The sequence below is a fragment of the Adelges cooleyi genome, unplaced genomic scaffold (genome assembly GCF_023614345.1).
Source record: "Adelges cooleyi isolate 19-005CV unplaced genomic scaffold, UGA_ACOO_1.1 ACOO_flye_CR_arks_rails_tigmint_CR_PRNA_376, whole genome shotgun sequence".
NCBI lineage: Eukaryota > Metazoa > Arthropoda > Insecta > Hemiptera > Adelgidae > Adelges > Adelges cooleyi.
This window is the reverse complement of record NW_026096053.1, coordinates 5,072,346-5,097,683: the sequence shown is the minus strand read 5'-3', so window position 1 is coordinate 5,097,683 and position 25,338 is coordinate 5,072,346. Positions and strand designations below refer to the sequence as shown.

Below are 25,338 nucleotides of genomic sequence, written 5' to 3'. Positions count from 1 at the left end.
GAAATTACAAAAAAAAAAATAAAGGATTAAAAAAAATATTCAAATATTTTCTTCATATAGATCGGTTTTTTTTTATTAGATTTTTAGTACAAAAAATAATGCTAAACATTTACATACGTTCGATTAGCACTACGAGCTTTATACCATTTATTATAATATATTATAGAAGGTCTTATTTTGGTCGGACGAATATATATATAAAAAAAAAATGTAACAAAACCGAGCGAAAAACTTGTTATTCTTTCACTAGACGAGATTATAATATTATGTTCTAACCACCGATCGTTACGCATTCAAACACGGTTGGTACAGACTACATAATATAATTTTGTATAAACACTATAATGTAACATATTAATATATACATAAATATTGTAAAGGCACAAAGGCCGCAGTCTACGAGTATAATAATACTATTATTATTATTATTATCATCGATCATAACGTCGTGTACACGATTTTTTTTAGTAATATAAAATTATTCTTAAAAATTAATATTTTATGCTCAACACGCCATCAATATACAAAATGACGGACGCTATAATATCTACCGAATATTACATTAGAACATATAAAATTAAGAAAATGCGATATTACCGTTCGCAAAACAAAACAAAACGCTACCAATTCGATTTACTTTAAAAAATACATTTTGTTTTTTAATAATATTATTAATATCATTATTGCACTTTGCAGTCGTGGCGGATACATATTATAACAAACCGCTTATTTAGTATTCGTAAATAAATAATACCTAATAGGTAATAATAATAATAATAATAATAATAATTGAATGTAATAATACTGTTGTCCGGGTTGTCGGTCGCGGCGAGGACGGCGTGTCTCACTTACAGTCTTCTCAGGCGGTCCTCTGCACGAGCAACGGCGTTCGTCAGTTGCCGTCGTCGTCGTCGTTGTTGTTGTTACTGTTGTTGTTGTTGTTGTTGTTATTGTACCACACGGCCAGCGGCGGCAGGTTTGTCGTGGACGTCGCCGTGGCTGCCGCGGCCGCCGCCGCCGCCACGGTCGCCTTATACGCCTTGGGTTTGCGGTGGTAAATGCTCTTGTGGTTGTTGAGACTGTTGAGCGTGCGGAACACTTTGTTGCACACGTTGCAGACGGCCGAGTGCAGAGGCTGGTTGTGCTGCTGTTCGATGTGCCGCTTCAACGTCAACCTGGTGCTCAAGCGCTTGCCGCAAACGAAACAGGACAGCGTCTCCCCGCCGCCGACTCCTCCACCAGCCTCTGACCAGTCTGCAGCACAATAATAACAGCCGGTCACTCCTTTTGTTTTTCTCCAATTTTTATTTTTTTATTTTACATATATTATATTATAATGTTAAGTATATATATGTATATATATATAGATATATTGTTTATTATATTTTATATAATATAATATAAGTATATATATATATATATATATATTTATATAAAGGTATATTATATATATATTTATTCTATAAAATATAGAGCTGATATGATTATGCGTGTGTGCATTTATTTAAGTTATAACCGTTTTGAGATAACAATTAAACAAAAAAAACAACAACACCGAACTGATTTTGAAAACAGATCACAGTAGTAGTAGTAGTAGTAATAGTAATAGTAGTAGTAGACACTAAGTACTTGTATATAAGATGAAAATATATATATATTATAGTACGTTATAAAACATATTATAGATACATTTTGTAGATACATTTTACACTTTCAATATCACACACACACAAATACAAGACGGTCCGGACCGAAAGACGAAAATCACGTGTCACTCGGCGGCGATGGGTATGACAATATTATTATTATTTTGACCGCCAGTTAAAAAACAATATATATATATATATATATATAAAATAATAATAGAACCGTGTCGTTGATGCAACTAATAAAATAAAAAATCATTATTTGTATACACATAACGAATTCGTATAGAGAGAAACGTCTGGTTAAATAAAAAAAAATAATGTTTCAATACTAGTCTGCGAAAATCCGATTGACAGACGGTGTTTTTTTTTTTTTAGTAAGGTCATAGTCGACCGGAGCCCCTTTTCTCTTTGCGACGGATAAAATTATTATAATTTAGCAAGTACTTCCAAACGGTTGTGCCGAACACACAGTATATTATTAATAAGCTTGAGCGGTGTGATTGCAAATCCACGGTTTCAGGTTTTACGGTTACCGCGGTTGAATAAAAAAAAACTACAACAACAATTGTTACTCGGTCGAACCATATTACCCACAGAATAAGTCGGCCATCCGTCCAGATGCCAATACAAAATATTACTTGAAAGTGAGGATTTTTTAAGTTACACTTATAGTTTCACTCAAAACTCACTCATTTACTTAATGTTATTGTATCGAGAATGTTTGAAGGTAGTTGGTGGTATGATAGTCGATCAATTGAAGTAGATTCTCGACTTTTGAAAAAATAGTCAATAAATAAGATTTTAAAGTTAAGTTACGCCGTTTTGGAACAATCATTCCAGAAAAGTATTATTTTATACAAATTTAGTTCCAAACGGCAGTACGTGATTAAAAAATGTTCAAAATTAGTTAAGCTATCAGACTGTCATAATACCAATCGTTTTAATAGTGTGGTAGATATAACAAATAGTGTACATTTTGGATTGGTAACGTTTTCAATCTCTCATATTATGAACCATCAAGTAAAAGAATTATAATCAGAAAGAAATTGAATGTCTTCAAAATAAAAACCAGCGTTGATCTAGGGTTTTTAAGTTTTGTTTTATTAATATTTATTTTTAAATTAAGTATTTAAGTTTAAATTTTCTTTGAAGCTGAATATTCTGTTTTAATTAAAAAAAGTAAATTGTTTTGGTCCTTTGCGGTTTACGGATTAGAGCCATTAGCTATTAGATTCATTAAATCTAGTTTGATTGTGCAATTCTTTAGAAAACATTTTTGTAAGAATGTTGATAGTTATGATAGCTCGGCCGTTGAGTATACACAAATCGATGGTGCCTGGACAACAAGGTTTAGAGTGCGAGACTGTTTATAATAGAGCAGAAATACAAAATTACATTCCTATAAATTCGAATTCTTTTGAAAAATAAAACATTCAAATGGTCATTCATGAAAAATTTGTCACTATCAACCATTTTTCCCCGGCGCCAAAGAAATGGTTGTACTGTTTAAATATATATATATATATATATATATATATATATATACCTATATATTACATTAAAACTGCCAATTTAAATGATGGTTAAACGTCAAGTTAACTTTTTCAACGGACTCGCCGAGGCAAATCGATGGTTTATCAAAAAAGGGATGGTGTTTCTCAAAACATTTTTTTTTTATGTGCAAGTACTAAAAGTAAACACCGCCTTCGATGTAGAGCGTAACGTTTATTTTGGCTGCGAGTAGTTTTATTGAAAAATAAAAAAAACATCATCGTTCATTCTGAGCAAAATATTTTAATAATAATAATTTTAATGTTTTTATTTTCCACTTCGAGGTCGTCGATCCTCGCCGTAGTAAATTGGGTCGGCCAAAACTAAAATATTCAATGAGCAATTCTCTCTCCTTTGCGGCTGCTACCCGCCATGTGCCTATATATGCTGCAGTACAGTACAACGATCGGTGAGTGAAAGCTTATACCGGAAATGTGCGGGTAAATTAGCTTTTGAGTAATAATAAAATATATAATGTAAACACGACGACTGAACGGATTTTTCGTTTGTTATTGCAACAAAATGTTATTGCGCTGTCGAAAACCAGTTATTTTCATTCACGTCTGACATTTTTACTATTAAACACTTAAATATTATGTGTATTATATAAATGTGCCGCGGATTAGTTGACGGGCTGCTAGGGAGACAACAAAACATAAACAACATCAGTAAAGTCAGCGCCAAATAAAAAAACCGTCAACAAGTTTGTTGTTTTTTTTTTGTTCAAAAATAAAAACGTTTAAAAACACAAAACGGGGTTGTAACCCACCCGGGGTTGCTCGTCTTTAAACATTAAAGTTAAACAGAATACTACCGAGATTCCATAACATACATAATGTATTATATCACTAGAATAGCTGATTTCTCACGGGAGCCACTAAAATTGGTAACTTAACAAGAGGATACGAAAGTCGACAACCTCACCAAAAATGAAACACAATTATATTTTCAAAAAACACATTTAGCTTGTTACAAAATTATAACCATAGACAAATTTCTAATCTTTTTTATTACTTTTGATTACCTACTAGTATTGTTTTATTTTATTTTTCATATCTTGCATGGTATTGGACTAGTTCCGTCGTAGAAACTACCCGGGTTTACTCAACAGACTAACGATCAATAGTTTTTGAAAAAGTGAACATTTATCATTATTGGTCTCTTAGCCATTGACTTATTGATTAAATACCGTCTGGACCTATTTATTTGGCTTTTTGACCAATGACATGTGTTTCAAGTGTCAAAAGAATTTGCGGTTTCCACTGCAACCGTTATATTTGCAAGGAGAAATTTTTTTTAGAAAAACGCCTTAAGCGTCAGTTGCGTAAACACAATTTGTGGCGGTCAGAAGAATTTTGGGCAACTCAAATACGTTTGAGGAATTTTTTAATGCGTACCTTTTGGCGTTCAAACGGTAAATAATTAATCATGTTTTGTATGAATAGATTATGTTAATACACTGTTCTTACCTTGAGACGTGGAACCTCCGAGAGTGTCTATCGCATTGGTATGGTTGTGATTGTTCAGACCTGTTAACAAAAATAATGAAAACGACTACACTAAAAATGATGAACTTAAAAATACAAAAAACCAAACATAACTTCGGTTTCCAAAATAAATATTGTTAATACAATTTAGCAATAAGTTTACATACATATATATAATAATATCAAGAATTTCAAAAATGTGTTTCGCACAAAAAAAAACAGAAAATACCCAACGACAACTATTTGTGCTGTAGGTTGATGTATTAAGTATATGATATGGTGATAATTTATGCAAAAATCTTTGAGTTCATAAATTTTCAAAAAAATCTAAAAACCTTCTACTCCCTGACCTCGACTAGTTTTTGGCTTCTATTTTTGTTTTTTTAACCAGCGACGGTCGTTTGGAATATTATTACTTATGATATTATGGACTTTATATTTTAACATGAGTAGTCGGTGGTTTCATGCGAAAAATTCGCCGGGTGGGCCAACCAAAAAACGAACCGGTTTCCTCCAGAAAATTAATCTCGAATAATAATTATTTTCGAACTACGTCATAGGACCGGTGTAGGCCACGGTCGATTTTGGACTTAGCATAACAGCCAAAATCTAAAATATATATCTATTGTAGTGGGTATACAAGTATACTATATCAAAGCGGTGGAACCTATAAGGAATTTGCCACGTCTAGACAACCGGTATATAATCGCGATTCACACAGTCGATAAAAAAAGTCATTAAATTGTTTTTCTTACAAAGTTTTAATAGAGAGAGAGAAAATGAAAAAAACATAAATAATCCTGTAAAATGGCCAATTTTGCCGAATGATCTTCAACGTTTCTAATTTTTAGCTGTGCCAAAATTTAACATTGCCCATGTTAGTTCCAGTAGTACATAATATTTTTTAAATGAAAGAAAACGTGTTTACCCGCTAGTGAGTCGGCGGCCAGCGCGGCGGCCATGCTGAAGTTGAAAGTGGCGCCGGCGGCCGCGAAGAACTTGCTGTCCAGGTACGAATGATGGATCTGGTAGGACGTGTCGTCGGGCTCGGACATGCCGATGGCCGGGTGGACGCCCGTAAAGTCGGCCGCTGAATCGTTGCTGCCGTCCCCGTACGTGCTGTTGTGCTCGACCGGTTCGGCTTTGACCCTGCGCGGCACCATCAGATTCTGCGCCATATCGTCCTGCAGCGTCGCGGCCGCCACTGCCGCGGCCGCCGCCGCCGGCGTCTGCTGCTGCTGATTCTGTTGGTATTGCGGCTGCGGCTGCTGTTGCTGTTGCTGGTGTTGATACGTCCGCGAGTAATCCATCGGAGGCTCATCGCCGTTGCTGTTGTGGCCGACACTTCCGGTGCCCGTGCCGCCGCCGTCCGACCGGTCGCCCGGGTCGTCGTCGTCGTTGTAGTTGGGTCGACTGCCCGCCGAACTGGGACTGTGTTGGGAAGACCTCTCAGACAGATCAATGCCGCATCCCGACGACATGGTCTTAGTGCGCTTTAAGGGTATCGGAGAGTTTTCCTGCAAACAACCAAAAGAAAAATTTTAAAAAAACCACGCTGCTCAAAAACCAAAAATTCCCCATAAAACACACTCGACAAGAATCCATTGGCGAGATGGGGAGGGCGGGGGGGGGGGAAGCTAGGAAAGTTTAAATCCTATTGAATAAACTCCCACGCAAGCTCTACAAATATGTCGGCAACCAATCGGGCGTACAGCTCCCATGTAACGTCTTTAATTTTTACCCAAATTCTGTGGGAGCTTCGAGGGCTTTCAAAAAACGGTTCTCACCGCCTCCACCTCTAGTTGAGCCAATGTAAAACTATATCGGGTTTCATCGCGATATACACCTGTACATTTAAATGGTCAATAGGCGCTTTACTTTATCCTAAAAAGAGATCTTGTGGGAAAAAGCTATTATGTTTAAAACCACGGTCGCCGCCCTCGAGAACAACTTTTTAGAACTTCTTTTTTCTTTTTTTTAACTGATTTTTTAAGTAAGGTTGGTTTTTTCCCGTCCACTCGTTGTCTCTATTGACAAAATAGCGGCGCGACAGACTTGTATAATATCATCTTTTATTCAAAAACAAAATACATACTCTACGGCTTAGATAGCGACATAGCAATTAGGCGTACGGTCGTTTCAATTCATGTATATAAAATTCTTGTCCCAAGTTTTTTTAAATTTTATAATCGGTAGCATATAAATTTTCATTTAACATAACATAACGATACTTTGAAAATTAATGCTCGTTTAGTCAAGCGACAGCGTCGTCCCACTCCTTTCGCAAACAATCAGTATTTGAAAAGTTCTCCTTATTGGTATATTTGTTGGTTAGGTTAGGTTATATTATTGCTATTAATAAATGCCTGATAAAAACTATTTCATGTTTATAACGTAGGAGAATGATTACTTGACCGTTTACCAACAATGTTTGTACCTATTATAATTTATCGACTTTCTTACACTTTTGACGTTTTAATTTTAAACAAACAAAAACCTGTTAGTTTATTTACATGTTATTTAAATTTATTAATTATATCACACTCGACAGATGTTTGTTAAATATGAAAAAACCCGTTATCTCTAACCTATTGGCTATAGTTATTATTGATGACATCGCGTTTCTAAGACGTTCACCTATGGCAATTTAATATTTTCGGTTTTTATTATTCACAATAATTTGTAATATTTTGATGCTGGTTTTATTTAAACGGACATGTGCGGTAAGATTATTTGCATGTAAGACGAATAAAATATTCATATATTATGACGGGGTAGGTTGTCGGCGAGATTTTTTATTTTTTATTTCCCTTTGTATCCAGAGAATATGCCCTGGAATCACTTGAATTCAAATACCGTGTCAATCATCGCGTGTCGGTCGTGTTAATTCGACGATAGCTCCAAAAACAGACAAAACCGCCAATTACAATAGGGGCTGATCGGTTTTAATAAATTCGGTAACGACATAACAATATGTATTATTATTATTATCATGTGGTGTCACACCCAAATGGTTTAGTAAATGTGCGTGATCCGAACAGTGTAAATATCGTGGGCGTAAGTGACACGTTAATAATTGTAAAATTTCCTACCAGAGCCAACTAACTCATTAATTTCAATTTTTATTTAAATACCTGAAAAACGCAGAGCTTAAGCACCCACAATTGTTTTATTGAAATCGCGCCTACGTTTTTAACCGTCTAAGATTATTTGTGATTGCGTTCTTATGGATATAAATCGCAATACTAGGTTTGTTCGAATATTGCAATTAATTATTTGTCTATATTGATTAAATTTATGGACAAAAGTTGTCAAGAACCAAACGTCGGTCGACATGAAGTGTTTTTTAGAGCCTACTAGTCCTTAATTTCGACCTTGACTTAACAAATCCGCTTGAGGCCGGCGAGCGAAACTTGAAACAAATATTATATGGTTAGAAAGGGGGCGGGTCAGAACAATGTTCCTTTATTTATTCGACGGCAGAGTTGGCGACGAACATAAGAGTAATATATTACTAGTAATAATAATAATTGTTATTATTATTATTAAAAGGCTTCTTGAATTTATTTTTATTTTGTTTACTAAAAGCGCGTCCTTCCGAAAACCGAGATCACCAAAACAACCGCTACGGCGACGTCCAAGAAAAATACAAAATAAATACAACCGGCAACGACGACAACGACCTTTAAATGGGATTTTATTATTTTTCCGTTTTGTTTATTTTTCTTAAACCGGCCCCCAACAGGGAAACATACATACATATAGTGTACCAGCGCAAGGACACGGTATACAGGGTTGACAGGCTCCGGAAGGGGAGGCAATGGTATATTTAATATGTACCTATATACTGTGCGGGCATGCGAGATGGCCGGCCGTGCTTGTCAGTTGAAACCGTGTCCTGTGTATATGTAAGTGAAAGTTTTTCAAAAAGTACACCTCGTTTCTCATGTATGTAGCTCGTCGGCAATTAGTCTTACAGCAGTGCATTCCAAAAATGCTCGATCTCCTCTCTCGTGGTTAACGAACACCCCATCTCCCCCACCTCACCCCGTGCCTCTCCTTGTCTAATGGGCCGACGACTTTTGTACTCGGCACACGACCCCTTTTACACGCGGTGAAATATCCCTTTGGACCATACCCTTTCACACTGCTGCACATATACTCGCCCCATGTGTCTCTTGCGATCATTCGTTTATGCAAATGTGCGACCCACACACGACATTAGTCACCCCGTAACGATAAAAAATATAAAAGGACCGTCGATTCAAACACTCTTTGGCGGCGTGGAAAGCGTGCACGTATATATTATATAAATTGTAAACTACTTTTAACGCGTTTTAATCACGTGCTACATTTAAAAAGAAAAAAATAGTCACAAAATATAAATACCGATTTCGACATTTTAAAACAATTTATTTCAACATCACTGTCAGTGGCCGTTTGAGGTCCGCTAGTAGAAAATTAAAAGTAATGTATTGCTTGGTCGTTGTTTTTTTTGAAAATTTTTATGAGAATAATAATATTTGTTCGATGTTTTAAAAAAATGTTTCTATATAGGTACATTTAAATTATTATGCGTGGATTATTTTCAAATCCAGATTGGGCCTTCACGCCTATACTTAGTAATCGATATGATAAGCAATTATTATCATATACTATATACATAACTAGATAATATGTTTATAATAAAAATAATAATATCACAACCGGTCAGGCCATTCGCGGTTTTTATTCGTTAGACCGATCAAACCGGTGACAAAACGATCGGCTCAAAAACCACTATTGAGTCGCACCCTTTTTTTGGAATAGTTTATACACGAGTATAATATGTAAATACATTTCTTAGTACATCTTGTGGTGAATAAATTATAATAACCACACCGCGCAAGAGCAGAATTGACAGCACATTGATACGAATTACAAAGTAATTTTTTTTTACAGTCTTATCGTTTACTACATTAATAACAGTCAATATCTGTTAAATATTGATGTGATCAACGCAAATGGGAAATTCAATGCATTCTATAAATCCTCCTCCGATTATAACACATTAAAATTAATTATTATATATAATACTAAATAATACCATTGATTTCACAATATTATTATACTAGGACTTAAGATATATAATATAAATATAAAATTAATGACAACACCAACACACTATTTACAGCTGTTGTCAGTGGCGCATGTTGAAGTGATTTTCTGGGATCCGGTTTAGACGTTGTAATTAGCTTTTTAGCCCCCCCTCCCCATTTCCTTCCCCTTTAACCCCTCGTCATGGAGTTTTTTTGGGTTGCGCCACTTAAACAGCACGGTAACAATAAGATTTAGCCAGGGTAGTACAAACCTTTGAACGGGGCGAAGGTATGGACGACGGTGATTGTTGTGGAAAGCTTTTTCTCTGCCTGACTTGTGGGGACAGCCTGCCCTCGGGCGCTTGATTGGCTGGAGACAGGAACGAGGTTTCGGGCGCCGGCGGTGTCTCGGATGATTGTCTCGCTGAATTCTATTTATAAACAAGAGCAACAATCCACACACGGATGGAATTAATTTCTTTTCGCAGTCACGTCATTGAGATGGTGGAGACGAAGGAGAAGAAAAAGTGATATCGATATTTAATAGCGGTGGAATGTCAACAAAATGGGAGTACTTGTGATAATACATACATCATTGGCAGACGAATCGGACGGTTGGGTGAGACCGCTGACCCTGAGCACCTCGGCGGTTTTCAGGAACGAACTGAGATTCCTCTGCTGCACGTTCACTTCACCGTGGTAGATGAACTCGACGAGCGCCTGTAGATCATCGAACACCACGTCTTGCAACACGATTACCGGGTGTTTGCACGGTGTGCTCTGTTCAATGACGATAATTATATCATATTAGAGCTACTAGTATTATAACAGTACGTGGTCGGGGTTTTATTTTTAAATTTTACTACATACTTTCAACAGCTCTCTAAAGTATGGGCTGCAAGCGGACAAGACGACTCTGTGCGCTTTCAGGCTCTTGCCGTCGCACGCCAAAGTCACGTCAATGAAGTCCTCGTCGTCCCTGAGATTCTCGAACGCCGTGGTTATGCTGTTCTGGTAGTTGTTCCAGCGCAGGCAAAAATGCTGCAGGTCGCCCATTACGCGACGGGCCTCGGCTGACACTGTCCCGCCTTAAAAATAAAAAATAACCCGTTAGTGCGACAACGAATTTTGTATGTATATATATTATTATTATTATTACAATATTTTTTGTGTAAGACGCTATCGAAAACCAGAACGAATCGTTGACGACGCTGGTGGTAACGAAAGAAGTTAATGCGGTGGGGGGAAAAAGTAGGGTGGTTTTTTTCTGTTTATTTTGTTAATCGATTAAATAAATTAGGATAGTATAATTCTGTAAACGAATTCTGGTTTTTTTGCTGAGATACGGTGGCGAGTACGTACGGAGAAAATGTGGCACGTTGAACATGTGCTGTGGACGGAAACGGCGGGAAAACGCCGGTGCCGCCACGGTGTGCCGGTAAAGGCGCGCACGCCGGTTGTCTCGACGTCCCGCCGTAACCCGGAAGTGAATAATAATTTACGGAAACAAAAAGCCTTGCGAGCCGCATTTTTTCCTACCGAGTTTTTATCGCGGTGCATGGGTATATTTTTTATATATACTCATACGTAAATCTATATATGTTTAGTTTTTCTATAGTTACAATAAAAAAAAAAACGGTTGAGAAAAAGAAAAAGCGCCGAGGGCGGTGTTACCGGGGGTAAGTGTTGATATCACGCGGTGGCGGCGGGCGACTGAGATAATCGCGTCGGGTCATCGCCGAGACGGTGTCCGCCGTCGCCTCCGCCGCTATCTCTTGGCTCGGGGTCACCCTCTTCGCGCGCTCATCATGTCCGTCGTACGAAACACATGCACACACGCAAGAGACCGCGGCCGAGGCGAACAGGTGGGACGGCGGCGGCGGATCGGAAACTACACGACGGCCGTCGTGTGTGTCGGCGCGGGCGGTGAGGGGACGGGGCGCCCATTCATTCACCGGCCGGTGCTCGACCACACGTACACACCGCTCGACGTCTTCGCGTTCTATAGCCGTTACTACCGCCGAGTACCGACCGTCCGCCGTCGAGCGGTACACCGGCGGCGGCGGCGGCGGCCGCGGTAATAACAATAACATAAACATCAACAATAACAACAACACGAGACTCGACGGCTTACCTTATTTTTTTTTTTTTTAAGTTTTATGTTTTGATTTTTGTTTGTGATTTTCCTTTAAAGTCCGGCGACGCGAGCTGAACACCACTCGATCACCGTCGGCGACCACCGACTCTGCACGGCCGCCGCAGGCATGTCAAAAAACCACATGTGCGCGCGAAGAAGAGACGAAAAAAAAAATGTATATATTTTTTTTATCTAAGTCAAAAATAACAACAAGACAGACTACGAATTTATTATTTGTATATTATGTGTTAAAAAAAAAAAAAATTCTCGGACGAAAAACAAAATTTTTAAAACTACTACTAAACGACTAATTTTTAATTATTACTAATTAATTAATTACGAACGGTGTTGTTAATTAAGCGCGTGATCGTCGCGCGGACAGTGTATGGTGACGACGACGGCCGTGCCAATGCGTGTATGTGCGGTGCGTGCCCGCGGCGGTTGCGACGGAGATGATGCGGTTGACGAGAGCCCGCGCGGCGGAACTATAGACAACTCAAAAACATGACTAGCAATAAACTACTAGGGGGTAAAAACCGAGAAAGTAAAATTGCATATTCGTACAGTTTAATGAGAGAGAGTGGGTCCCCCTCCCCTACCGCCCCGGCCTACCCGGCCCGGTCCGCCCACCCGCGGGACTCCCGCGCGCGGCGTTTGTAACCGGAATTCGCACCGCCCGGCCCCGGGCCGACGAGCCGGAGGGGTAGGCGGCAACCCCTTGATAAGGGCGCGCGCGATAGAGGGGAGGGGATAAAAGCAAAAGAGAAAAAAAATCATTAAATTCGTCCGCGCGCCCTCGGAAAGCGGCCGCCCCCCGTGCCGACCCGCTTAGGCCGCCGCGCATGTGCCGCTAAAAAATTTAATTCGTTTTAACACACTACTATAAATAGTGAACATTGTTATTCAACTTTCATTCCGTTTTGGTCCCCACTCGCACAGGATCCCGGGAATCCCTCCGACCCTTCTCACCCATCGCCCGCTTTGATACTCACGCTCTTCCTCACTCTCACGCTCTCCCTATCTCCCCATCTCTCCCACTGCCACTCTCGCTCTCGTCTCCTCTCTGTCTTTCCCACTATACACGACGAAGCATACCTTACCCACGGGGTATCGAGCACTTCGGCGTTTTTCGTCCCCTATATATACATCTAAGTATAATAAATATATACATATATATGTACACTCCGCGGCGGAGTAGCGACCGTTCACCCATCCGCCAGGCCTACCACCGGCACCCCGCCACCGCCCCCGAGCTACCCTCCTCCGACGTTTCCTCCTCTTCCTCCTACGACCAATGACAGAGCGGTGGCCGCGGTGTCGTTCTCTCATTTTACTAGGCAAATGTAATTTATGAGCGCCGAATCAATACCGAACGGGTCGCTGAGGCTGAGGGCGGCCGTGTGATCAGTGGCGGAGGAGCAGGTGCGGCGGTGGCGGAGTAGGAGGCAAGTGGAAGGAGGTGGGGGAGTTGTAAAAAATGTAAACCTACCCTGATTTTCTCTAGAAAAACCACCGCCAAAGCCCGGGGGTGGTGGCGTAGGCCAAACGCCGCCGGTTTTCCGGGCCAGGTGACGGGACCGCGCGAGCAAGAGTAGGAAGCGTTTTATATAATATATATACAGCCGTTTTTCTCCTCTTCGTTCTTCGCTTAAAACATTATTCCGGTTTTTCGGTAAATCCTCGATTGCTAACCACCGCAACTATATACCTCCGCCTCTGCCACTTTATGATTTATCGCCCGGCCAGATATATTATGATAATGCTCACGTGTGCGTGCACACACACGAGATCCACGCTCGAATACTTTTTATACGGCCTTTGCCGGTAGCGTCTTCTTTAACACACGCGTCTTGGAGAGTTCAACGCAAAGGTGCGAAACACGTCGAACAGGGAAATATTTTTTTCTTTGCCAAACGGCTATTAAAGAGGTGGCGGCGGCGGCGGTCGAGGGGGTGTTCTCGCGGCTGCTAATAATAACAAATTGTTATTAACAACAACAGTAGCAGTACTTCCTGACAGCCCCGGCCAGGTCAATACACTCGGAATAAATTGGGTTTTTTTTTTTACCGTTGAAAAAACGAAACTCCCGTTTTCAAAAAACCGTGTTCGTTCGCGAGAGACCGTAAAGCACAAGGTTTTGCCGGTTGTCCATGCCCACAACACTGTAGGTACTTAACTCGAGGAACCTTTTGTCAAAAATAACGTGCACCGCCTAACATTTATCGCGACAACTCGTCATCGTGACAATATTTCATACAGAAAATGAGACTATCGGCTTTTCGAAAAGATTCGATGACTTTCTTTCATATAATGGTTGTAAAAAGATATGTAAAGAATGTGTAATCAACGAACGTGTATGGCTCTGAAAACCCACCCGTATAAAACTTAAACGAAATTAAAGTGCATTTGTTCGGTACCGATTATCGAATTTCATCAAATAATAGAACAAAAAAAGAAAATGGATTTAAATTTCGTCAATAAAATAACTAATAAATCAACGGCCGTACAGAATATGTCTCATACTATCTGGACAAAAAACAATATAGTATATTAAGTACCCTAAACTGTATACTAGTACTTAGTAATAAAATAAATAAAAAATAACTAGGACAAATATGTAATTAAAAAAATAAAATGGTTATTTTTTAATTTAAGATTATACTTGTAACTGACTCATTATTGACTTAAAATAATATAAATTGATAGTTATGGCAAACACACATGGAATTATTATCAATGGATTACAAGATGTTACACCATAATGTATTATTATTATTATTGTAGTATAATATGGGTATGGGAAACAGTGTCTGCACGCGCTCGCATGAGATATCATCATTCTACTTATTATTATTTATTCTTCTTAATGTTAACGATTATTATTATTATAGATTGTTTATTAAACATGTCAATTATAATTTATCTGTAATAAAATATTTACACGTGCTTCGATTAATAACATTTTACATATAAGCAAATAAACAATATATTATATATACATATTTATTTAAGCAAATAAATATCTTATTATTGACGTGCGAAGTGATGGTAAAGAAATAGGTGTAATAATATCGTTTCCGCGAAATGTAATTATTGTGACCAAAAATGTCTTGTGTACTTATCAGTTATCACGAAGAAATTGGTCGGAAATTACTATTATTTAATTAATTTTCTTAATTATCGATAATACCGAACGCCAAGTGCTAATGTGAGCGGTTCGCTTATTAATCTAAATTTAAATGAATGTAATTATTAGTCTAAATTAGTCTGATATCGTTGCAAAACATAATAGTATGTTATATTATTTTATAATATTGTGACAATTATTGTTATTAAGTAAAGACATTTTTAAAATAAAGAAACACTAAACTAAACGTTCTAGATTTAATTGGCGAATTAGCCGTTTCATATTTTAGACTAAAAGCTTATGCATTGAAAAACAATACAATATATTTGATCACCTCTTTCCTCTCGCCGGAATCGTTTGCGGGTTCACAACAGCTAAAAATCTGATCTCCTAGAACGGGCCACGCTGCCGGTTAGTTTGTCAGATGAATAATATAAAAAATTAAAAATCGGCCGAGCAACTCTATAAAGGAGTATTCGGGTGCGCGTTATGGAAATCGCAAGGGGTTTTTAGAAGAGGGTGTGAATAAATCGATAATTAGAGAAAACGCGGCTCGAACAAAAGTCAAATCCCTATTACTCGGTAGTATTCTAACTTATAACCAATAACATGTATAATATTACTACAATATAAAAAAGCTCAACAAAAATCGCACAAGAACACGTCGTATGATGGCTGTTTATACAATGTATAATAGTATACATGTCTAGTACTTACAGCTATAGCATTGGTTTTTCATACATTAATAAATAAAATAAATATCGGCTAAAAAACAGCGTTTTTTATGTACACAAAAAAAAACTACCGCTCCGGACGGTGTTAATACACGGAGGTTACGTATACCTACCATTAGTTCTAATGAATAGTTGTGGTCGGACGGCTGTTTTAAACACAGTTGTTTAGTGTCTCTGTGTATTATACACAAATAGTACCTACTTTAAAAAGACCTATGAATCACACATTATTTTTTCAAAAGCTAGCCAACATCCGAAAAAACGACCCTATTTGTGACCGTCCATAGGAAAAAGGTATCTTATCATCCGTTTTTCAAAATCGGGGTTTTATAGGTATTTTGTTATAGACGATTAACTACTGACTACAATGGTATCTCGATCATAATCGGATGTCGATCCATTCAAAAGTTATGAAGTTGGAAGTTGGAATTCCTAATAAGTCAGATAGTTTGGGCTATCCAGAACAATTTCCTCTAGAAAGATAAGGTACCTTTCCCTGTGGGCGGTCACATTTAATGTAAGTAAATTCGTTTTAAAGGGTTATAACTTATAATCATTGGTGGAGATCAGGACGAGCTTGGGATACTAAACATATATAAACTTAAAATTAGTGCTTTTCAAAATATCTACAATTCTCTTTTAGTGAGAGATAAAAGTGTATAATTTAGTGTGAAATAAAAATAAATGTAGCACTAATTTTAAGTTATAAGGTTTTCAAAATCCCAAGCCCCCCCCCTGAAATCGCCAAAGGTTATAAGAATATAATAGACATAAAACGTATATTGGCAAAATTTTCATTTACCGAGTTAGTATAAGATATAATACTATTATACGAGTCTCTTGTTTGTTAACTCTGATAGGAAGATAAAAGTGAATATTATTATATAATTAAAAATGAATTATTATTTACTGTATCTATTTTTCTTTTCGTTGGAAATAAAATATTTATATTGATTTATATTTGTTATAATATTTAATATAGGTACTGGCATTTGTTATCCCTAAACAATATTGTTTTTAGCAATATGTATTTGAGACGGGTCATTGTTGTAACTGACCATCGATCAGATTTCTTCTGATAAGTTGGACACCGAGCTATATATTATTATCAAGAGGGCTGTGTACAATTTTTCAAGAGACGTCGAACCACCGTAATCACAAAAATAGAGCACCACCCTGTATTTAGAACCTTACGGGACACACAAATTGTAGGGGGTGACCCTTTGGACATTGACTGTATCGTTACAGCTACTGATTATTATTGTTGATAAATATTTTACTATTTCGTTGATGTAGAATGTTTTATTCTCTTATCGTTAAGTGCTTGATTTAAGATAATAAAAAAAAAAAAAGGAAAAAACATATACTTAACGCCATATGTATGATTAAATAACATCTAATACTTTAAGAGTTTAGCTAAGGATCGAAAATGTTTGGGATTTCTTTTATTTGTTTTATCGTTTGAATATCTGCTGCTATCAGCTTCGATTGAGGGAGTAAGTTAATAACAACATTTTTTAGTTTAATAAATAATATTGATGTTTGTTCCTGGACAGCAACGTTTTCTTTTTCGTGATAATATTAATTAAATCGCAATGTTCTCCAGATGAAAAAATTAATATGTACATAAACATTTTTATAATACATAAGTTTATCTTGATATTGTCTAGGGTTATTTTTAGTTTCTTTATATTGTTGAACTCGTTAATCTATAATCAAGAACCATATAATATATAATGTAAAACAACAAATAAATTAAAAATGTGTTTTTTATTTAAACAAAAAAAAATTATCTGTTATAATTTATCTAGACAAATATGGTTTTATACCGTATATAATATATTTGAATCGTCTTACTATCTATCTACTTTGTACTTACCGATTAATAAGTGTAAAAAAAATTCAACTTTATATGTACTTAGATGGTTAATATTATGTTTTTTTACCGCCAATCATCGGCCAGACGCCAAAGACGCCCACAACGCTTCCGACAAGTATAGTCACAAAGAAAGCGAAAACAAAATAAAATAAACAATATATTATACTATAATAATATATCAACTGATACAATTTTTGTATATAATAATAACATACGTTATATTGGGGTTTTCCATGCGTTTCCGACCGAAATCCGTGTAGGTACAGGTCAAGATTGGTGTTTGTTTTACGAGGGCAAACACCCCAACCCCCGGGACTTCTTTAAGGTGTCCGTCCGGTGCACGAAAAAGGGAAACTGTTATCCCATTTACACCCCCGTTTACACGGTTGTCGCTTTTTTTCTTTTTTACATATATTTATGAGAGGGGCGAAACATGTGTTCCGGTTTGTCGTTTCACATAATATTACATTTTAAAAAGTATAATTTATTATGATAACCGTTTGTAAATTCTTTACTATTTTAATAATATTCAAACGACATAATATTATCATGTTGTTTTTTTAAACATTTAATCTCGCGTCAAACACCGATTTAAAAATATAACAAACTTTCTGACAACATTTTGAATATATGTTTGAAGTAATAACTGTCTAGAAAAACGATATCAATAATTAATTTTCGATTAATTTTTATATGTTTAATTTATATTACAAACTAATTTGAAATCGCTATCTTTTACATAGTTGGCTATTCCTAGTTATTTACTTCAGTTTGAACATCAGTTAGCAATGTCGTTAATAACTCATATTATGATATTTATGTTGTAAAAATGTTTATTTCGCTCCAAAGTATATGTTGTGAAAACATTGGCAATATTAAAACATGTGTAATATTGTGAAATATAATATGTAAGATATATTATAAGTGCAGAGCGCGACATGATTTTGAATACTATGATTTTTTTTAATAGTATTTTTTTTTTTTTTACATTAAAAAAACACCATCAAACGCGACCGTATTTACACATTACAACAACATTACTAATAATTGTTATCGTTATTATAAATATTATTATTGTATTAAATTATTATACCGACGGCGGGTGTAGAGAGAGAGAAATAAACCGTCAATTCGACAGTGTGCGTTTAAAATGCAGGTAAATATTAAAAATTCGGTGATGATTTTACAATAATTACACGGCTTTCATTCTAGTCATCATTACTCGTATCCGTAACGTGTATGTACAATATTATACTCGTATATATATCTATATACAATTATATTGCTAGACGTCTAGACACTAGTGTCACGCATTTTTAAATAGAACAAACAATTGCGACTGTACAACAATAGTAGACCGTATAGCTGAAGACGACAGCGTGCGCGGAAAACAATAAAGTTCCTACACGCCATACAACAAAATATTGTAATTATTATGTCTGTTACATTGAATAATATTATACCCTATCCGTCGCATAATATGTATGTACACATCATCATAATATAAGAAATAAATATATTTGAGTAGGCTAGAATCGACTCGACTCACATGATCCGAATGTGTGTTATCAGTTTGTTTCACAACCCAATCGAAACCGGTCTAGATCAAGCCTTGAAAATCGCTGTTAGTATAATAATCAAAACAGATATGAATTTACATAAATCAGTTTTTTTGCGTTTTCTGAAAAATGTGATTTTTGCATCATGTGAGTAGTTTGGATTCTAGCCTACTCGTTTTTATACTTATTATATATCATGTATGGTTTTAGCAAATGGGCCGATAATCGACGGATTCTCAAAACAGATTGCGATTGCAATAAAATATGTACCCACGGTCGAAGGTTTAAATGCGTTATTATGACTTATAATAATATATATAGGGCAAAAGTGTAAAAATAATTAGTTGTTAGTGTACAAGAGCTGGATATCAGTACACTGGTGCAATAACGAACGACTGCAGCTGCACAATGCACTCGGTTTATCTGAACGGCGCTGCTCTGTTGCCTTGGTAGATTATCGACATCTCCAATACGTCAAATATAGTGTACAAAGGCTCACACTCGACTCCGCCTAGACGTTCGATTCGAATGCGCCAAGTACTTGGCAATTAAATGCGCAAAACCATTACAACCACAAAGGTAGGCGATAGACGGTGTAATCACAACATAACAATATATGAATAGAAGCCCCAAACGGCAAATTAAAAAAATTAATATGGCAAAAATGATTATAATATAGGTAAATATAATTTGATTACAAAATGGGTGGTAATCAATAATTGTAACAACAATTGTAGTTGAAATTCAAACAATAATACAGTGAGAACACAAAAACATTATATTTTGATGTTTTACTCTACATTTGACAACATTCAATTAAAACTGTTTACTTAAAGTTTAAAAAAAAATCGATTATCTTATTCGAGGGGAACGGAAAAAGCAAAATTTCCAATCAGACTGATTTCAAATTTTTTTTTTAAATTTTTGCCTCTTTATATTTCTTTTAACATATATATAACTGATTTCTACTCTTAGCTCAACATAAACTTCCTCTTGCGGCTTGGACCTAATATAAAAATATGTAAAATCACACGGTACATTTTAAATGTAAAAAATACCTATGTTATCTCGACTGCCGCCGTCCCCCCACACTACCGCCTGTGATCGCCACCACCGACCATTCTTCCAGTTCTTGTACCGACCGCATCGCGCTGCATCCAACTGCAGCTGCACCGTGCTGTATTTTTTGTTTACCGTCAATTAATTAATTATTCTGTTGTACCGTCTACCGGTTATAACGTTTAGTCCACCGTACCGCTGTCGTTTTCACCATGGTGTCTGGTTATCATCTGACAGTCACCCGCACCACAATCACCGAAATCAAATATGTTTATAATATGTTCTTGATAATAAGTGCGAATATTATATGACGATTCGCTTGTTGTAACCTACTTCCAATGATACTGGCAGAGTAATTGACTTTGTTATTATTTTCTATACAGATGGACTAATTGCTTTACCCGCTGTTCTACACAGCGCAGATGTTATGATGCAATTTACATATATACATATATATATATGTATATAAATAGTAATTAAATTAATTGCACGCCGCGACATCGATGGTTGATTAACGATTCGTTTTATAATATTTGCAAATCGTATTACAGAGTGTGGGATTTTGAAAAACGTCAATGTACCACGCCTAAGCCACGGACGTTTTGGGATTCATCTTTTCTGAAATTCACGCCACTTAACTTAAAATATGTGGGCGTATCTTAAACGTTTTCGAAAAAAAATAGCTTTAGTAGCGCCAAATTGATGTTGTATTTTTGTTTGAGAATTTATTATGTACACAATTTATTATTTATTATTAAATAATATAATTATAACATATGATTTATTTATTTATTGTGTACACAATATACAAATAATACACCATGACTCTCTGCGAGCATTTAACCTAATACCCGGGTTGTATATGGTCCAGTTTGCAGGGTCCATAACGACATGGAGTTGGCGTGCCGCCGCCGGCGTTTAATCGACTTTGCCGGCGGTAATCGCGGTACACCGTGTTAATTATTATTATTATTATTATTATTATATACAAGGCAACAAGTCGTCCGCCGCAGTTGTTGTTGTTGTTGTTGTTAATGGTGTAACTACCACTACCGCGGTTGCCATCGTATCGTCTCGTCGATTGACAGCAATCCGCCTTCCTTCCTCCCCTCCACGCCCTATTCGCCACCACCTTAAGAAGTGTAACAGTCGCCACCAAAGCCCGGACGGATTTGAATAATTTATTTGGCCAAACGACACCCTGGATTGTTATGGTCCTTGTGGCGTGTCACCCAAAAAAAAACAAGTCACAGCATCCCCGTCGTGTTATAATCCCCTCTCCCCACTCCTTAGCCACCCCCTTACCTTTTATCTAGACGCAGAACGTCTTCCGAAATAAATCTATCTCTTTGTTTCAAAAGCATAAGTACCTATACAAAGTTCTCAGAAAGGTTATAATATTCACCCGCTAAACTAGCGGGCCTGGCTTAAGTCTACAGGTTCTTGTACATAAGCAATAACAATAATAAGAATATTGTGTTCCCGACACGAACAAAAACTTATTTTAAAAGGAATTCTCGAAGACATTGCAATTTAAATATGAGATGATATTTAACATGGCGTTGTTTAAATACTATTTGTTAAATATTTGAAATGCGCTTGCAAAATATAAGTAACATTCCAACACAGCGAACACAGCGATATTACACTTGTATTTTCACCTAAACTTGGCCAAGACATTTACAAAGTCAAATACTTTAAATCGCAGTACAGAATTAATGACATTATTTATTAAAAACATCACGGACGTAATATAAATAAAAAAATTTCAAAATTAAAAATGTTTAATAAATTTGTTGAAATTATAATATACTAATAAGTTATTATCTTGTACCTAGTTGGAAATGTGACCGACCCCGAATAGTCAAGACGAAGACAAAAGCGGAGAAGAAGAAGAGTTGGAAATATTTTAAAAACATTAAAATCCTAAATTTCGAAAAACTACAAATTTTTTGTAGGAATGAGCGATTACTTCTTGTGTTCCTATAACGTTCATCTATCATCGGCTTGGGATTATATTTTTATTTTATGACGGTATCATCTGGTCGTTCGGTGTACAGCAATATTGTCTCCGTCTCCTGTACCGTTGACCGTGATTCTGTTAATAATTTTACATTACACAAGACGGCGACGACGACTTAAGAAAGGGTTTTTGGAATGCCTGAGCAAAACACATGTGCAATATTACAGGCTAAACACCAGCGGTGCATGTGGCAACGGCTTCGAGTGCTGCTAAACGGATTTTGCTGGCGGTGAACGGATAAACGAAAAACAAAATGGCGTTTCTTCTAATTAGTGAGCGAAACGCGCATAGTACATAAGTTATTGCACACAGCACACTTAATAATGATATTAATGTTTATTTTTTTGGAAATGTTCTCACGTCTAATATAAGGTGTAATACGGCGACTAAAAAAGGTCAAATTTGAACTCGAGAATTCATTGTTAAATGTTACTCGCTCTATTCAGTTTCAATTAAGACGACGGTTTTGCCAAATATAATAAAAACAAAAAGTACAAAAAATCAGATTGAATGATTATTTATAAAAATAATGAGACTCATATTATATTGTGGTATCTAATTGTCGGCCGACCGCGGCGCAATTATACAGAAACCCGAAATAAAATTCAGATAACGCTAGTAAAACCAACCGTTTTCGGTATATTAATGATAGGTAATAGTTGATAATTGATTTCAATACTATTATTATATACTTTATAATCATTCTTAATTGGTCTAAACATAGAGCTCGGGCACAGCAACGATTGCACCTACACGACCTACGCTATTTTCCACAATCTGATATTATATTATTAATAAAAATAATTAAACTGAATTTCTGTTTAAATAGTTTACCGATTATTATACGTAATATTGTACACACACGATTGTGCTTACCTGTATAGTGGTTATTGTGGAACGATGAAATGCGAATAATAATCCTGCTTATTGGTAGCGTTTAGAACGAACGTTTGTGTTTGTGTCTACGGCGGATAGTCAAGTCTGGAAAAGTCTATCGCGCCAGACACAATAAAAAAAATTTTTTAAAAAAAAACTACTACTTAAACATTAGTATTGTTATATTAGCTGGAGGCCTGATCGAGAATAAACGCAGACGAGCCAAAAAAATGTCAAGTGCCTTTTGTTTAAAACGTTAATAAAAATAAACATAACGACAAAAAAATGTACATTTTTATAATTTTTTTTTTTTTCTATCATAGCTTACGACATTTACATTCTACAATTACCTATACGCGATTTCATTACGCGTGTGTTGAATAATATGTGTTAAGTTTTTTTTATTTTTCGTCGTTTTTTATTGTTACGTTTTAACAATTTCATCAAATTTTTTTTCTCATTTACCTACCGTCCGCAGATAACGGGTTTCTCGGTAAAAGATAATATTATAGAACCGCGCGCGGCGTTTGCAAACCGTCGTGTAAGTAGACAATTATACATTTTTTTTTTTTAAATAATAAAACATTGAAGCTAAAAAAATGCCGTTGGAAATCATTGCAATAATTATTATTCGGATAATATTATGAATACAAAGGCGGGACGGATTATGGCGGCGGCGAGTAAGCCACCCGTTTGCGAGCTGGTAAAAATAATTCTGGTCCGATTATTTACAAAAATAATCATTCGAATGAATAAAATTGTGTGACTACCACACGACATTACTATACTTCGAAAATAACTCGTTGAAAAATTGTAACGTTTCTTAAGAATTTTTCCAATTTTTTTACCGGAAATCTAAAACTAATAAAAAACGAACGATTCCGATATTAATACACGAATCATTTTTAATATTTTAATAATTATGATATTTATTTGATAAATAATTGAAACAGTTGTGGTAAAATTGGAGTTATCAAATTGGATTATTAAAACAATATTGTAAAATATTATTATGACTTTAAACAATGAAATATTTAAAAAATATATCATGTGTAAAATTCCCCGTACATCGTTATTTTACAGCGAAAAATCGCAATGATTTATTCGATAATTTCAAAAAAATATAATTTTTTTTACAATATTTTTACAGCGGGTCTTTTATTTTATGTGTCGTTAAGGAAGTCGGGTAAGGTTAGGTTACCGGGGTGTAAAAAAAAAACCCCCAATTTTGGCAAACGAGATTCAGAACCTAACCTGATCGGTGAATTTTTTTTCGTCGGGCGCAGGGCGAGGGGATGTGTTGCTTCGGACTTACCGTAATAATGTGGCGGTGGAGGCCGGGCGGGAAGCCGACAGGTCATGCCGAACCGAACTGAACCGCTAAGAGGGTTGTTGGTGAAGACGATCGCGGAAACGGCGAAGAAAATACAAAGCGGCGAAGAAGACAGAAGATGTATGGAAAAACAAATAAAAAATCACCACCTCGCATGAATATATTGCACTGGCACGCGACCGGTCCAAGACGTTCGCACACGGTTTGTGGGTGACCGGCCGAAAACCGTACGGCGCGCACACAGACACACTCGCTGACGGGCAAAGGCAACGGCGGCGCAAACGACCAATATCGGCGAACTGGTTGTACTTGCGTTGCATCAAAACGCTAACTGTCATGTACGGCCGGTGTGGTTTTTTTTTCGTGCGCCGGTGCAACGAAATCTTGAACCAGTTCCTCTCGGCTAGCAGATTGCGCGCACACACACACACACACACACACACACCCCGCCCGACCGTATAATAAAAATGTATACATATATACAACTACTACAGTCTCTCCACGTATACCTATGTATACACTAATATCGTATACTTACACAGACACACTGACAAAATTCACATTTTGTTCTCCCCGGGCGAGTCCCCCGCGCGCGCTCCGTCTCGGACGAAATTTTTTTTATTATTATTATTATTTCCATCGTTGTTTTCGCTCATTTCTCGACTTTTTTTTCCTCTCTCGTCTCGTCGGCAGTACCTACGTACCTTCTTCGCCTTTACCTCACAAGATATAATATACTCGTTGGCCGTATCTCTCTCTCTCTCTCTCTCTCCTTATGTGTTAAATTACAACCGAGTTTTGTTTATTTTATTGCCCGGTCGTCTGGGACCGAGTGAATTTTTGATT

The 25,338-nt window shown here is 36.6% G+C and overlaps 1 protein-coding gene across 1 annotated transcript; it reads right to left on the bottom strand.

Annotated features, from left to right (window-relative positions):
• Nucleotides 1-46: 46 nt before the first annotated feature.
• Nucleotides 47-24,850, bottom strand: LOC126841075 (broad-complex core protein-like). The gene is made up of 7 exons (XM_050577325.1): nt 24,475-24,850; nt 10,636-10,853; nt 10,357-10,545; nt 10,038-10,196; nt 5,616-6,204; nt 4,670-4,729; nt 47-1,254 (listed from the first exon to the last, which is right to left on the bottom strand). Exons 1-7 carry the CDS (start codon nt 24,518-24,520, stop codon nt 893-895), a joined length of 1,623 nt encoding a protein of 540 aa, XP_050433282.1. The 5' UTR covers nt 24,521-24,850; the 3' UTR covers nt 47-892.
• Between the last annotated feature and the right edge of the window lie 488 nt (nt 24,851-25,338).

What these genes read in the sequence shown, in the direction of transcription:
- LOC126841075 (XM_050577325.1), bottom strand. Translation starts at nt 24,520, where the DNA reads ATGACCTGTCGGCTTCCCGCCCGGCCTCCACCGCCACATTATTACG. An exon ending in ACTTTAGAGAGCTGTTGAAA is followed by an intron (nt 10,546 to 10,635) that starts GTATGTAGTAAA and finishes GTCATTGAACAG; the next exon opens with AGCACACCGTGCAAACACCC. An exon ending in CCGATTCGTCTGCCAATGAT is followed by an intron (nt 10,197 to 10,356) that starts GTATGTATTATC and finishes GTTTATAAATAG; the next exon opens with AATTCAGCGAGACAATCATC.